Below are 17,118 nucleotides of genomic sequence, written 5' to 3'. Positions count from 1 at the left end.
ATTAATAAAAAATCAAATCAAATCAAAGTAGATAATCATCTATATTTCAGTATTATATTAAATTATGTTAGGTATTATGTTACTATCAATTTTTAAACTTGAAAGAAAGACAAATTATTGATATTGGGTTATGATTTTTTAATGCATTTGAATTTTAAATTTTGGAGGTGTTCCTTCTTTTTTATGAGAAATAACATGAATATTCATTTTAACTATATAAATAAATACACACATATATATATATCATTATTCAATTAAATAATATTTTATTATTAATTTAAAATTATCTAATTACATAATAATATATATCAATTATATATTTATTTATATAATTAAAATAAATACATGTAATTTTACTGTATAGCAAAATTATTTGCTCCATTCAATTAAAAAACAACATGCATGGCACGTTGAGGATAGGGAGACATTTTCTACATATCAACGTTATTGTCAAATGCTTTTTAGCAACTTGCATTGTGACTTTTTATGTGTTTTTTTCTTTTGTAAGTTTGCTTAGTACTATTCGTTGCTGTTGATGGTCAAACATTTTGTCCGTTTAGCTTCCTTTTTCTACCAAGTTAGAATTTTGCCGACTGAAAACGAATCTTTCACTTAGTGAAATTTTGGACTCTTGTAATGCAATGGTGGAGCGCGCACATATGTCTGTCTGTCTATCTATTCACCACTTTACTTCAAACACAAGTATGGGCATTTGAAGAACGTGATTTTCACTCCTTTGTTTTTCTTTGGTCGCCCATTAGTTAGGGTTGATTTATGATAAGATGTGTTTGTCAGTGTTAACGAGTTAGTAACACGGTGGGTTTTGTCGTCTTTGTTTTACTAAAAGCAATTTCCTATTGGGTTTATACTTTTTAAAATCTAATTCATAAATACTTTTTCCCAAGGGTTTGGTTGGTTTCAAAAATAATACTTAATCATCATGCTGTCTTCGGTGTTATAGATTTATCATAGACTCTAAGTTATCAAGGGATACGTAAAATAGTATTAGGGTTTATGTGATAAGTGAATATTTTGAACAAAAACACTAAAATATAAAATAGAGATATAAATAATATTATGTGTATCTATTTTAAAAATATAAATATGTATATACTTATATATATCATTATATAATTAAATATTATTTTATTTTTAATTCAAAATTATTCAATCATACGATAAAATATTAAATATGTATTCGAAATGAGTATGTATAATTTTATTAATATACAATAAAATTATATATACATATTTTTAATATATAATTTAAATATAAAGATGATATATTATTATATGGTTGAATGATGTGTCATTATTAAAAACAGATGTTTATTGATTAAAATGCCGTCGGCAGCCACTTTTGAACCACAAAGGTAGCAAAAAATCCTTCGTGTGAAGCTAGGGTACGTCAATATCACTACTTTTGCTTCCATAAGGTTCATTTATGAGGGGCATCGGCTAAAACCAACATAGAAATGATGTTGCATTTATCTGTTGAACGAAGAAAATTGATGATAATTAGGGGCTCTAGTCATAAAATTTAAGACATATTAAAAGAAAATATATAGAATTTATCTTAGGCCTTCTAAATATTGTTTGAATATTTTCTCACTTCTCTCGTTAAAATAAATGTTTATATCCTCGTATAAGATAACAATGTGTTTACATACTAAAATTTTAATTTTTATTATAATTTTTTTTTTCTGAAAGAAATTGTAAAATGGTTTTTCATTAAGTTAAAACCACACCACTTACGGTTTTGAGAGAGTTGCCCTCTTTTACCTCTGCCCACTCCGCAGCAAGACTCCCACCTACGAATGCTTTATAAACTATGTTCCTAAGAGCGATCAGATGGCTAATTGTGGCAGCAAGATATATGAGAATGATACGGCGGTAGTTCATTATTCTTTTAAGATGTTGTTCATTGGTCTTTACCAAGATTTTAGATACCATACAGTTTCAACTAAAACAACCCATATACATGCTACGGGAAAGTGTCTCAATTATGTTAAATAATTTCGAATGCATTAACAAAGAGTGTTGTAAATATATTAGGGTTATAAATATAGAGATTAAAACTTATATTATATAAAATTAATTTATTTGTGTTAAGATATAATCTCCTACATTTATATATTATCACTCACTTATATTAAATTTATTAGATATGAGATCTTAATTGTCAACTCCTTCTCTCAAATATAATTATCATAAGTTATTAGGTTTGTCATTTCACTAAGCCTATTTTTAAATATGTGTATTGTTATTTGTATACTCTTATAAGCGGTCATAAATATATTAGATTTATAAATGTGAAAATTAAAATTTATATTACATAAAACTAATTAATTTGTATTAAAATTTGATTTTTTATATTTATATATCATTTATTTATATTATATTTATTAGGCGTGAAATTTTAATTTCTAATAAAGAGAAAGTGAACAAATTATAAGATTATGATCTTCGATTTTATGATCATTATCATGGTTAAACGTAATTAGTGGGATTACGTTTTCCAATCATATTGAAAGTAAAATAAATCTCATTTGTATATTTTATTGTTTCCCATTTACTTTTTCGATCCATGATTTATAATTAAAATTTTAATTTTAGTTTTAAAATATTATCGATTAAATTTAATCGCCTATTCGCATGTTTAAAATGTTAATCTTTATCACGTAAATTACTTTTAAATGTCTCTACATTCTCTTGAAATTATCGTGCAATTGCCGCCGCTATAAAAGTCGGCAGAGAGGACATCTTGATAAAAGTGGCTTTGAGCATCATAGCAGGGGATGGGAAGTCTTCTGCCGACAGAAATGTCGACAAAAACTCAAATCAATCACCTCAGCTACTTTAATGACGAACCAATGACAAGACACAAATTCGAACAATTCTCAGAAGATCAATGCAAGTTGCTGTTCACTGTGTATGAATGGATTGTTGCCGAATTCTCTCACTTTGTCCTTTCTTACGCCTTTCAAAATGTTAAAATATTATTTCATTAAAATTTTATCATTTTTTTAATTTAAAATATTAATAATTATTTTTTATTTAAAATTTAAAAAATAATAATTTTTCTTTTAAATTTTAAAATTATCATCAGATACAATAAATTTTGATGTCTCTGTTCATGTTCTCTTTTTCTCCTTTCTAATATTTCTTTCTCTGATCATCTTAATTAAAGATGAAAATGATAAATCAACTTAGTTTAAGACGAGGACTTCAAACTCATTCTAGAGTGAAGTAAATCCAAACTGAAAAAATTATTATATATATATATATATATATATATATATATATATATATATATATATATATATTCCACTTTTGTCAATGATTGGTCGCTTCACCACCCACGTTAACTGAGTGAGATGACTATTGTGAAAATATTAAGAAAATATTTGATTTGGGTAATGTTTTATTATCAAAATAAGGAGATTATATTGAAAATAAATTACTGAGTATAAATAATTACTATATTTGATAAAATTTAGTAAAAATATATGATATAAATAATTAATGTATTTGGTTAACGGTAATAAAAAAATACTAGTAAATTATTGTACTTAAATACCCTTAAATATAATTATTTTTAAATATTTTTATATTATTTATTATATTAATTAAAAATAAATTAATTTTTGTTTTAAAAAATTAATAAATAATAATATAATTATAATAAAATCAAGATTATCTTAATAATCTTTTAATATCTAAAATAAATGTGATAATTAGATTATTTTTTATATTATCTATCATATCAATATTTATTATAATTTTTTATTATTGATAAATTAAATAAGATAATATAAATAATAAAAAATAAATTATTAAGATAATTCTTACAACATTTCAACCATTCGGCCTAAGGGTATCCAATGTTATTATATTATTTTTTTACCAAATGAAATAGTAATTTCACAATATAAAAAAGATGAGTTGTCAATATGAGCTGTCAACGTTAAATATGACTTTCTAGCTTTTCATCCTGACCACTAACATCAAAATGGATGAATGGGTAAGGCCAAATCACTATGTCCCAACTATGGATAGGATGCAAACCTAATTCTTCACTTTTCAATTATGAAAATTTAAATACTTAATTATCTATTAAATTTTATTATTATTATTAAAAATAAAATTATTATTTAATAAAAATATTTAAAAATTAAAAATTCTATTACATTTTCACCCTCAAGTTTAAAAATTAAATAATTCTTTCATTCAAAATTTTTAAAACTTATATTTTTCTTTTAAGTTTTTTTATTACGTTGTTAGTGGTCAAAGACGATAATATTCTCCCTCTTTTCTAGCTTCTCTCTCAATCCTGCTTTATTTTCGATCATCATCGATTGAGAAAAATAGTTGACCAAAACCGTTCTTCATCTCCATTTTGATACATCATCATTGTCTCTTAGACAATGATGAGCATCGTCATTGTCAATTGATTTCTTTAACTGATGATAGATGAAAATGGAACGCAACTAAGAGAGAACACATCCGTCACCATCTCCGACCATTGATAATGATAGTTGGAAAAATCCTAGAGAAAAATACTGATTTTTTAAACTTTGAGTAGAGAAAATTTGTTAGTTTTTAAACTTTAAAGAAGAAAATGTGATAAATTTTTAGTTTTTTAAATATTTTAATAAATAATAATTTTATCCTTAATAGTATTTAATAGATAGGTGAGTATTTGAGTTTTTAATAATTAACAAATAAAAAATTGAGTTTACATCATACCTTAGGTGGGAAGTAGTCATTTGAGCCAATGGATAAATTTTAACTTAAAGCACTACTAACTTTAAAATCTTATAATCCCTAAAAATAAATCTAGAATGCCATACTTCAATCCAAAATTTTTTTTCTATTTTTTAAATCTTTCTATTTTTTAATTTTATATTTGATAAATATTAAATAAAGTAATTATTTTATTATGAATTAAAGCTTGCCTACTGTTAATTATTATGAATGAAATAAAGAACTAACATAAACTGAGATGAGTAACTTTTTTATCCATTGGATAAGGCTTATCTAAAATACCTGTAAAGTTGCAAAAAAGCTATTTCATAATTTTCCCTACATGTTATGAGAATCAATAATCGGACTCAGACCACTGTCAAGTCATTATCCAAATAGAAACCGGCAGAGATTGTTTAGCTATAAAAGGCAAAATAAACGTGCCAAAATGCCCCGGTGTTGCCTTTTTCATGCATGTGCTAAACGTGAAACTGGGGACAACTCTTCCAACTTATCCCACTGATCGAATAAATCAAAATCCAACTCAATATAAATGGCGTCTTTTCTCCTAAGCTTGCATGCCAATTTCTCTCATTTTCTTCACATTATAACAAAGCAGGAGAAACACATTCACTATGCCGAGCTCTACAATCACTACTACTTCAATGGTATACACAAGAACCCAATTTGTTGCTGCGAAAGAACTTGAAGATGAAGAAGAGAAATTCTTAACGCAAGAGTGTAAGAATTTGCTTCTTTCCCTTCCAAAACAAAAGGGATGGCGAACTCCATATCTTTATGAATTTCAAGGCTTTTGGTGCCAGCCGAAGGAGATTCAAGCCATTATTTCTTTCCAAAAACACTTCATATCTCGAGAATCCGATGTTATTTTAGCCACAATACCGAAATCAGGTACCACTTGGTTGAAAGGTTTAGTTTTTAGCATTATGAATCGTAAACATTTCGACGTTAAGAATTTAAAAAATCACCCTTTACTCCACTCAAATCCTCATGAACTTGTGCCTTTCTTTGAGTACAAACTTTACTCAGATAACCAAATCCCCGACCTCTCAAGGCTCCCCGACCCTCGAATTTTCGCCACCCATATACCATTCAACTCGTTGATGCAACAAAATTCGATAAAAAAGGCCAGCCCGAAGATCGTTTATCTATGCCGAAACCCTCTTGATACTTTCGTCTCTTCATGGCATTTTGTGAACAACTTGAGGCCAAAATCCCTCCCCCCATTTCAAATCGAGGAAGCTTTCAAAATGTATTGCGATGGAATTATCGGGTTTGGTCCATTTTGGGAGCATATGTTAGGGTATTGGAATGAAAGCTTGAAGAATCCGAAGGCAGTATTGTTCTTGAAGTATGAGGCGATGAGAGAAGACATTGTTTCAAACTTGAAGGAGCTGGCGAAATTTTTGGGGTGCCCTTTTTCTGTGGAGGAGGAGCAAGAAGGGGTGATTAAAGAGATAGCGAAATTGTGTTGCTTTGATAAAATGAAGAATTTGGAGGCGAATAAAACGGGGAAATCGATCAAGAACTTTGAGAATAAGTACTTGTTTAGAAAAGGTGAAGTTGGAGATTGGGTGAATTATCTTTCTCCGTCAATGGTGGAGCAGCTTTCTCAAATCATGGAGGAGAGGTTGGCTGGCTCTGGTCTCACATTCAAGCTCTTCCCCTAGGAAGTTTAAGGCAAAATCCATTGTTATCGTAGGAAGAGTCAGGACGAACAGAGGCAATACATCATCTGTATTATCATCAAATAAAGAATCCTCGTATAAAATAAATACAAATGATGTACTATCAGGATTTTATGTGAAAGTGTGATGTGTTTGTTTTATGTCAAAGATTTTTTTTTTTTAATTTTCTTTTACGTAGTTCGCATGATTTGGTAAGAGAGTTTTTCACGAAGTAAAAGAAAAATAAAATTAAAAAAATTTTAAATTAAATTAAATAATTTTATATTTTAAATTAAACTAAAATTAAAAAATACGGTTTAATTTAGTTTGAATTAAAGTTTAAACTTCTTAAAATCATATACTAAATATATATTATTTAATAAAATTAATAAAATTATAATTTTTTAGGACATAATACAAACCTATAAAATAAATAAATATATATATATATATATATATATATATATATAAAGAAAGTAAAAAATAAATATAAAAAATTATATACTCTAATTATTTATTAAACTTTTTTCAAATATAATTATATATATTTTTAAAAGAATATGGTTTATAATTTAATTTGATGTGAAAATTGTCTAAACTACAAGTAAAACTAAAAAAAAGAATTTAAAATTTTCTAACTTAAATTAAATCAAACCAAATAATATTTTTTAAGTAATTTAGTTTGATTTTATGATTTAAATCAAATTATGTAATCTTACTGGGGCGTTTGGAGGTGGGATGGGATTGGCTTCAAACTTGAAAGTCAATTATAATTGTGTAAAAGAAAAAGAAAAAAGTTCAAACCGAAAAACTCTTTACTTAATTTCAAAGTAAAACAGTGGCCATGAGAGTGACCATTAGCAAACTGATAGCCATAGAAATGACTATTGGTCACTTAACATCTATTCTATCGTTAACGGTCGGTCACCGAAAATTGGTTCTATATCAATATGATAGAGATTGTTCTGTTTCATGATTCTTATAGATCCTTTATAGAATATCTATTTAATAAGGCCAAAAAGACTTATTTCCACCCAGGTTTAGTGAAAACTCAAATTTATATTTACTAATTTTTGAAAATTTATATATCTATTATTTTATTAAAATTTATTATTAAAATTAAAGATAAAAATATTATTTAGCTTAAATTATTTTTAAAAATTGAAAATTCATCATATTCCCTTCCCTAGATTTAAAAATTAATAATTTCGTATTATTTTATTTTTAATTTAAAATAATTTAATCACATAATAATATATAGCAATATTAATTCGCACAATTAAAAATGATTAACTTTTTGTGGGCTTTAACTCAAATGATCTTCTTGGGTTTGCTTTGGTTGGGTTGGGTTGGGTTGGATTTCAAACTTACCCACATTAGTGAAGTGTTTTCTTGCCCCTTTATAATATATCATATCATAGCCCCTATTTCTAAGTATACCTTATTTATCTTTTATAATCTGTTTTAAAACCCCACTAAATACCAAAATTATCCTTTTGCACTTGAATAGTCTTTTTTTTTTTTTTAATTCCATTTCCTAATTTTTGAGATTTAGATTATCTCCTATTTATTCTAAGTTGGTAAAGTTTCCTATTTATTCTAATTAGAAAATCCAGTTTTTAAATTTATGGTCAATTTTTTTTTTTGTTTTGAAAGTTCAAAAAAAATTCCCTGTCAGAATTTGTGGATCAGAAATTAATTAAAATCTAAATAAATAAAGGGATGAAAAGATTGACACAAAAGTACATGGCAATGTATCTCGTATTCTATTTACATTTTTCTCTTAGCTTTCCCTCTTGATAACTCCACACAAAATCCCAATTCTTCCTCAAATCCTTACAAAGAAAATGCTTAGTTCAGGACCAGAAATATTAACATCAGGACACTGCATATGGTAAGTCTCTGAATCTTTCGACCCAATCACTCGCTCAAATTGTGCTCTCATGTAAGACAATTCCCCATCTGCATGGTCCTTTCTGTCAGTCGGCAAAACGCCGGCCCCCATCGACACCGCATGCAGCATTTGCATGAACCCTAAATCCTCCTCAGTTGGCTCCCGCTTCACCCCATATCCTGATTTTCTTCCATTGCAATACATCGTCCATATTGGTTCATCAACGATCTTCGTCTTGTCGTTTTGCTTCTTTTCGGTTTCCAGGGCGATTCTAACCATCCCCGATGCCATGTCCTGCAAGAGCTTTCCAGTCGGAATCGCTAGCTCGAGCACAAGGAGGGGGAGGACTGTAGGGTTTTCTTGAATAACTAGGTTAACCCTAGCTTTTCGGTAGCCAAAGATGGTCCCGGTTATGCGGGTCCCATGGATATGGCTGTCGTGGAGACCGGTCCTGTTGAGTGAGACGGGAAGCTTGCATGCGGGAGCGATGATTGGAAAGGATCGGAAAACGGAACGGAACCGTCGCATGACCTTTTTCGAGGTCGATAACTCTCGTTTTTTCGCAGGTTGGAGAGAAAATATAGGCACATTCGGGGATTGAGGGCTTGGTGCTGCCGCTTGTGCCATCACGTTGAGCGTAGTAGACAAGAAGAGCGGCTGCCGTGGCTGTCGAGAATTTGGTGGTGGCGGTGGCGGTGTTGATGTCCTGTTTTCGTTAATAAGAGAGAGCATTGGTGAGTTAAATTATATATAGACACACACACACACATATGAAGGAGAAATTTAGTTGTGGCAAGCACGTTGAAGTTGATTACTTTTTATTATTATAATTAAAATTAATTAATTAAGTTAATGTGACTGTTAATTATGTTTCTAAATTAACTAATAAGCTAACTAAAGATAGTTGATATAACTAAATATGGTTTATGGGTAACTCTACTCTTTTGCTATCTCTAGCTCTACCTCTCTTTCTTGCGCCTTTAATGAAGTGACCGGTTGCCACTTGCCAAAAATTAAAGGAAAATAATTATCTCTAATTAATAACAGAACTCTACTATTATTTTACCTTACCGAGGATAATTTGGCTGTTTAATTGTTATATTACTAGAAGAAGCTCACAGTTAACAGCAGACCCATTTGGTTGAAAATCTTGAAGGTTGAATCAGAATCCAATTGTTTACGTTCAACACATCATCTAAGAATTAATTAGGTCATATATCCAGTACAATGAACCTTTTATGTGGTAGTCTTGGCAAGTCATGGAGCTGAACGCTGAACGATGAAGATGAAAATTATTTATTTTAAGAATTAATTTGTCATTATGGTATATCAGCAGATTAAGAGATGTAATATAAAAGGGTTAGAATTGGATGAAAGTAAAAATATAAGAAGTTAATTAAGAAATGGTAAAACACTAAAAAAAAATGTTTTAATGAGGGAAAATTTTCTTTTATTTTCGTTGTTAATAATTTTAACGACGAAAATAATGCCGATGAGATTTTTTTTGTTGTTAAAATAAATTTTTAACAACTATTTTTTTATTGTTAAAATTATAAAATTTTTTAATTTTAATAAAAATATAAATAATTTATTGTTAAAATTATTTTAAAAAAAGGTACTTATAACAATTGAATATTATCTCCTCATTATTGTTTCTTTCTTTAAAATTAATATTTTTTCTAATGAAATTTAAGAAAAGTTAATATAAAATTTTAAGAATTATTTTAGTATTTTAAATTTATTAAAATAATAATTTTTTAAATATAAAATATATATTTTTTATATTTAAAAAAGAGAATTCATATTTTTTTTAATTTAAGAGGGTGAGGCGACCTCCTGAGATTTGTCCCTGCTTCATTGCCATCTCATACTTTAAATATAACTTTGATGCCATCAAAATTCAAAAGTCTTATACAATAAAGACAGGTGGAAAAGGTCAGATAATAGAAATTTAATTTGACCATTAACAAGCAAATATAATACAATCTTCTGACTAATTAGAATTTAAAAGAAAACAGGGGAAAATAAAGTTTTGTTGACTTGTGTCGCTCTCTTTTAAATGTCTACACTCTTTAATTTGAAATGAAATAAAATACAAGGCTTTGTTTTTGTATTGTGACTAGGGATCTAGTCTCAGTCTTGGTGAGAGAAAAAAAAAAAAGTATACAAAGTATTTATAATATATGTTTTACAATCATCTTTAGTCTTACGAAGGAGGCTCGTAGAACTAAGATATCTTATTAAGTAATTAGTGATTAAATAATTTTTATCTGGTATTTCATAAGAAAAAAAATCTCAAGTCGAGATACCGATTATACTTTTACTAAAAGAGAAAACAATTTGAACAAATCTAGAAATATTTTCATATTATTTGTAGAATAGGAATATACTTATAAAATATAAGTATGTATACAAGTATATATATAATTTTATTATTGCATTCTCTAACCAAAATAAAAATAAGTAACATGTATAAAAATAATGGTTACAATGATTTTTTTAAATATATTTCTTATATTATTATATTTGATATGTATATAATTATTTTGCTAGAATTTTATCTTATTTTCAAAGTATTAATTTTATATATCTAATGTACAATATATGTTTATATCTATCATAAACAACAATTTTTCTTTTTGTAAATCATAAAATTTAATTTTGCCCAAAATAATCCATTTAGTCCTATTTGGAACCTCAAATAATAACAAAACTTATTAATTTTTTTCTTGGAGGACTTAATTTAAAGTGTACTAACTAAATTTTTGCATGGAACAATACTATGTAATTGAATGTTATTTTATTTTTAATTTTTAATTATTTAATTATATGATAATATATCGTTACTTATATATAAAAATTATACACATAAAATTACTCTTTTCTCACTCAATGCTCTCGCTCTAATAAGTCTACTCTTATGAGCAAACTAAGATATATATATATATATATATATATATATATATATATATTCCATTTGATTTGACCTTAACAAGTATAATAAAATAAAATAAAATGTTATTAGAAATAGTTTAAACAAAAAAGAAAAGCCGAAGGACTATTTCCCACCCAAAATATGCGCGTTTCTCAAGTTTTCTTTTGTTAATTTTGAAAATCTCATTTATCTATCTATGAGCTATTAAAATTAACTGAATTCATTAGTTATATTATTTTCCCTCCTTAAACCTTAAAAATTAATCATTTCACCCTAACCCAAGTTTTAAAAAATAATATTTTTCCCCCTAGGGTTTCCAGTTTTTATATTCAATTTTTCGGTGTCATTTTTTCCTCTCTGACGACCTCCAAGCGACGACTCTTTCTCTCTGGCATAGTCTTCTTTCGATAGCTCTCTTGGGAGCAGTCATCGACGAAGACCGCTTCCAAGAGAGCCGCCCGAAGGAGACCACGCTGGGGAGGAAAAAATGACGTTGAAAAATCGAAAATCCTAAGGGGAAAAATGCTGTTTTTTAAAACTTGGGTTGAGAAAAATTGTTAGTTTTTAGAGTTTAGAAGAAAAAAATTAAATCGAATTTAAGTTTATTTTTTATAATACAGACAATATGATGATTTTACCTTTGAAACTATTAGTTTTAACCGTACACGGGTGGATAAATAAGATTTTCAAAGTTAACAGGGGAAACTTGCGAAATGCGCATACCTTGGGTGGGAAATAGTCCTTTGGCCAAAAAGAAATGTAGTGACTTTTGTCACCTTGTTATTATAGGAAATCATAAAGTCAATGTCTACCACAATTAAATTATTTATTTAATTAAAAAAAAAAAGAATAAAGGAAAGAACCCTTTTGCTGTACTCATTGCTTGTGACTAGGCTTTTAATTTTAAAGAACAATTAGTATTATTTTTAAAAGAATTTCGAGAAGATGAGCGAGGAATTGAAATTTTTTTTTTTTTTTAAGTTTTCTGAATGGGATATTCATAATATAATTTTCTCAATCTCAATTCAACGTGACACCAACAACTCTTAGATTTCTAAAATCTAAATGTCAATGTGATATGTTTCTATATTATAAATATTAATTTCAGAATAAAAATTTATTTAAATATTTATTTGCCACAACAGGGGCAAGTTTCAGACTAAGCGGCTATGGAGATTCAACTCAAATAATTATAATACTAAAAGAATCATACCTAAGAAACTGCTTTACAATCAAACAGAACATAATATTACACATATTATGTATTTTTTACAAACTTATGTAAACACAAATCAAAACTGAGCTGAGCTGATGCAGCTTGAATCCTCAGACCTAAAATATGTGCATGTACAATAATAGTACAGAACAAAGTTTCAGAATTTTATAAACTTAAGTATTTATTTCTTCCAATATAATGGCATCTTTCACTCGGGGTTTTCAAGAAGTCATCCAGAAATTTTGTTGGCGCAATCTGTTGGTGTTTCTAACTAAGCGTTGGAACTTCAACCTCGTAGCCTTCACCGGCCAACATGGCTTGACAGAAATGACGAATGTGAGGCTGATTAGAGTGGTGGTTTTGTGATCCTGCCATGCTGATTACTTCTTGCTTTGTGTTTATTTCTTCTGCAGCAAGAGTGCGTTGTATATTCAAGTCCATCTCACAGAACATGAGATTTGCAATGGTTCTGTCAATGACATTGGTTTTTGATTCCATTGCTTGCTTTTCTGTAGACCTGATCATTGAACAGTTTTAATACTTTAATCTGGCATAGAATCAATTAGAAGTAATTGAAACAAATATCAAATCTTCTGGGCTCCTATAAATATGAAAAAATATTAAGGGCAGTCAGGAGTCCTGTCCTATATTGCAGATGACTGGCTTGTTTACACTGCAAGAACTGACAACCGAGGTTGTGATCAGACTGTTCAAGTTTCGACTGAATATATTTCCAATGGAATGAATTGAAATAACTTCAACAAAAAGTTGTTGAAGGATTAATACCACAAAACTTAACAAGAAGCATAAGCGCACATAATACCTTATATGTGTATCACGAGCTGCACCAGGAGGAGTTTCTGCCGTGAAGTCACCACCCTGCCTCAATATTATCACATGTTGTTTTGTGCTCTCAGCAAGCCGGTACAAGGCATCACGAAAGCAAATTCGTGTCTTATCAGTCATCTAAACATATCAAAATGCAGAAAAATTAGCAAACATAGTGTTTAATGTTATAAAATATTATATCAATGTGATTCCCAGCCTTCTGAGTCCTGTTATTTCACCTGTTCCGTCACCATTCTGAGCTCCTGCAGCACCGATTCTTCAGGTGATGTTTTGTCTGCAACAAGTCCATTTGCAGCGTACTCCTCTGAAGGCACTTGGCATTTGGCCGTTGCCTTAACAAAAAATTACCATGATAAGTTCCAAAGATTTTAAGTTGTATAAGTGCAAGATTTAAAACTTTTAAGTATCAACTTGTTTGCAGCCCTTGTGATTCCCACTAGAGAACTAGAACTCTGGTCCAGCCTAAGAACCCACTGCTACCAAATGTGTTGTCACTTCCAAATTTAATAAGCACAAAGGGTAGCTCACCTTCAGCGGTCGGAAATGTTTCTGCTTGGAGTTGCAGGGAATAAATGGAGACGCATCAACTTCTTCCTCCTCCCAATCCATGGATGGAGAGAATGCGTGTGTTTGTAGATACTTGGAGCTTCCTATACTATGTTTGTCACTAGAAGCACTTTTTGAATCTAAAGTCATGTCAGTCAAGTGATTATTATCAGGCAACACACCAAACAACTTGTGGATATCTTCATCCCAGGGCTGATCGGCAAGCAAGGAACTCCTGCCAAAAGGAAAAACAAGAAGTGAGACTAAGAAATAGAAATATATGTTCAACTGAATAAAATGAAACACTAAAATGTCAGGTATACTTAGACATCTTGTGGATATTAATTGGCTCTACTGTGCTCAGTATTACTCCGCGAAGATAATTTGGCTCTATTGTGTTCTATATAGTATTTCAGGAACAAAATAGCCATCTAGAAGACGTCATAACAAAGGAAGTGAGTGTCCTAACCAAAACTAATGGCAAAAGAACTCTTGCAGGAGACAATAGATTCAAAATACTATACCATTGTCCTGCTGCCTGCAAATTTCTTTCCTGAACCCAGTAGAAGTGTACACTCTAATAGAGCACACAAGCATTTTAGAGCATTTAATTTCCACAGGGTGTTTCAGCATGCTGTGTACTATATGTACAACCTAAAAATTTGCAAAACTATATGATTCCTACAGGTGTTAAATCAAGTATCTTAATCCCAGAAGTTACGCTGTACAAGAATATGTCATCCAATTGTTCAATCCCCGCAAGTGGATCAAGCTCATCATCTGTCCGGCTGCATGACAGTGATGTCCTTTGCAGAGACTCCTCTAATGATCCTCCACAGACACTGGAACCACTGTAATGATCTTTATCTTGGACTGCAATATCCATCTCAACTTCGTTACAAAAACCGTTGAAGTTGAACTCTTCCTCAGTCACATCCATATCAGTATTAAAGAATTTGTTAGGAAACAATGAACTTCCAGGGGAATAAGCTCCCCATTTTGACCAGATTTCTGGAGATGATGGAAGCCTGTCAGACAAATCATGATCCTTGGGAACAACAAGATCATCCATAACACTTCCGGGATAGCACTCCATCAGATTATCTGGACAAAAACAATCAACATATCACACAGTATAAAAAAAAAAATACAAATGAAGACCCTAGATCTAAAGTTTCTCCTGCTGCTTTTTTTTTTTTTTTTTCTCTCAGTTTTTGCTGAATCGGGAATTGCCTCAATTCAAAAGCCAAATTCCAATTAGATTTAAAATCACGCTAAACAAAATTCAAGAAAAGATTAAGTTCCAATATGATATTACTTACAATAACAAAATCTGGATTAAGTTCCAAGAATCAAACAAACGAAATTATAAATATAAAAAATAAAAACAGAATGCTAACAAAACAGTAACTTCATATCAATTTGCAGGAAGAATCTTATTAAACCTTTACTCATAGCTTTTACATATCAATCAGACTATCTATCATATTACTGAACCAGTTCCATAAACTCAAGTTAAATTCCTTTTGTTAGATTTTTTTTTTCCGTATAACAACATATAAAACATCTCAAAAAGTAAAAAAATATTACACAGAATTCAAAGTTCTAGCTAAGACACCAAATCATAAATCATGAATCAATAGTTTTATCATTATACATGAAATAAAACAGTGAAAAATAACAAAATCAATTTGGAAAAAAAAAAAAAAGGAACCTTGTGGTTAGTTAACAGGGAAAAAGAAGCAGACCTAGATTCTGATTCACAAAATATAACTCAGACCCAGATGAGAAGAACTGACAATTTAGAAGGATTTCTGTTAGCTTAAGAAATTAGACAGGATTTGAACTAAGTTGATGTCTATCTTCAAGCTGAAAAAGGCTTCATATACATTTAATTATTAGTTAAAATATTCATAAGTGAAATTGAGTCAAAGTCTATCGAGAGAAAACTGCTTTCTATAAAATTTGTGGCTGAAAATTGATGGCTAAATTAGTGGTTTAAATTACTCCATCTAAAACTGGACTCTCATGGCTCCACGTGGCTCAAGGGCCCCACTTACTTTGAAATCTTGTAAGGAGATCAACTCGGGTGGACCACGAATATAATTTTCCGATAATACCCCTGTAGTTATCTTGGAACAAGTTTTTTGGGTCCCTGAGGTAAGGCTAAAGTAACATAAGCTCCAGTAGAATCTGGAAGTAACATTCAGGTCCTTATCAGGTTTAAGCTTTCTAAAAATTTTCTATATCTAAAATACCGTTAATCTTTATTAATTAAATATTATTTGTAATTTTTACTGAATTTTGAAGTTAGCGGTCTGTCATATTTTTTTGTAACTTTATTAATATTTAATTTCATTTACATAAAAACGAAGATCAAAATTTCTAACCTTACAAGAAAATGAGATTTAATATTATGTGAAAATATTATTTAAATCCTTGTTAGGTGTTTTTTTTTAATTTTTCCTTTAATTTATTTTACAAGAATTGTCAATTAGAAGTTGTTCATTTTTTTATTTTTATTGATTTTAATTTTATTTACATAAGGAAAAATTAGAGGCATCTAAGATTCTCAGGCGAAAAAAAAAAGAAGTTAAAAAGGTGTTACCTTGAAAGTATTTGAATGTTACCTGAAGGACCAAGAGGTTAGTGAGCGTTTAAAATGTACATGTCTAATTTGGTAATAGTGAGATGACACGTTGAGGACTGTGAAAGGTAGAAGATTTTGATGATATGGATACGTGGCATGAGAGGCGGGAATTTGTTTTCCACGTGGCGTGAATATAAGGCAACTTAGGAGTTCTGGATTCCTCTTTGATTGTAAACGAAGTCAAAAATGAGAACCGCCAAATAAACTGAACAAAGTGAAGGTGTTTTTTGCCCGAGTTACCTATGCTGTACGTGCAAGTCACGTTCCGATCAACCAATAGATTTTTTTTTTCCCTTTTGGATAAGGGGAATTTAACCCTAATTTGATCCTCATTTCACAGGATAAATCTCAAGTTTAATGAATTAAGAATTTGATTTTAATATATCATTAAAAAATATTTTAATTTATATTTTTTATATATAAAATCTTTTTTTTTCACTCAAATTATCATTTGAAATTAACTAATAAATATTTCCTAAAAAAGATTTAATTACCACAGTTTGGAGGGTTTTTTCATTACCCTAATAAAATTAAAAAAGTTTTTAAAATTAGCCAAAATTGCAGGTCTGTAAGATTTAGTTAGCCCCACAAACA

The 17,118-nt window shown here is 29.3% G+C and overlaps 3 protein-coding genes across 5 annotated transcripts; 1 reads left to right on the top strand and 2 right to left on the bottom strand.

Annotated features, from left to right (window-relative positions):
- Window positions 1-5,309: 5,309 nt before the first annotated feature.
- On the top strand, window positions 5,310-6,602 carry LOC123192338 (cytosolic sulfotransferase 15-like). The gene has a single exon (XM_044604856.1). The coding sequence runs from the start codon at window positions 5,382-5,384 to the stop codon at window positions 6,435-6,437; it is 1,056 nt and encodes a 351-aa protein (XP_044460791.1). The 5' UTR covers window positions 5,310-5,381; the 3' UTR covers window positions 6,438-6,602.
- A 1,584-nt stretch (window positions 6,603-8,186) lies between these two features.
- Window positions 8,187-9,003, bottom strand: LOC123193733 (protein MIZU-KUSSEI 1). Its single transcript, XM_044606817.1, has one exon. The coding sequence runs from the start codon at window positions 8,953-8,955 to the stop codon at window positions 8,263-8,265; it is 693 nt and encodes a 230-aa protein (XP_044462752.1). The 5' UTR covers window positions 8,956-9,003; the 3' UTR covers window positions 8,187-8,262.
- A 3,485-nt stretch (window positions 9,004-12,488) lies between these two features.
- LOC123193700 (protein LNK3-like) lies at window positions 12,489-15,780 on the bottom strand. 3 transcript variants are annotated; one of them, XM_044606779.1, is made up of 6 exons: window positions 15,623-15,780; window positions 14,603-14,978; window positions 13,857-14,109; window positions 13,547-13,660; window positions 13,303-13,445; window positions 12,489-13,026 (listed from the first exon to the last, which is right to left on the bottom strand). In XM_044606779.1, the coding sequence occupies exons 2-6, from the start codon at window positions 14,968-14,970 to the stop codon at window positions 13,014-13,016; spliced, it is 891 nt and encodes a 296-aa protein (XP_044462714.1). In that variant the 5' UTR covers window positions 14,971-14,978; window positions 15,623-15,780; the 3' UTR covers window positions 12,489-13,013. The 3 variants fall into 3 exon arrangements, with proteins under 3 accessions (XP_044462714.1, XP_044462712.1, XP_044462713.1); XM_044606777.1 differs by having other exon boundaries at window positions 12,489-12,996; window positions 15,623-15,779; XM_044606778.1 differs by having other exon boundaries at window positions 12,489-12,996; window positions 15,589-15,765.
- Between the last annotated feature and the right edge of the window lie 1,338 nt (window positions 15,781-17,118).

This window comes from Mangifera indica, chromosome 12 (assembly GCF_011075055.1).
Source record: "Mangifera indica cultivar Alphonso chromosome 12, CATAS_Mindica_2.1, whole genome shotgun sequence".
Classification (NCBI taxonomy): domain Eukaryota; kingdom Viridiplantae; phylum Streptophyta; class Magnoliopsida; order Sapindales; family Anacardiaceae; genus Mangifera; species Mangifera indica.
This window is presented reverse-complemented; position numbering and strand designations above follow the sequence as displayed.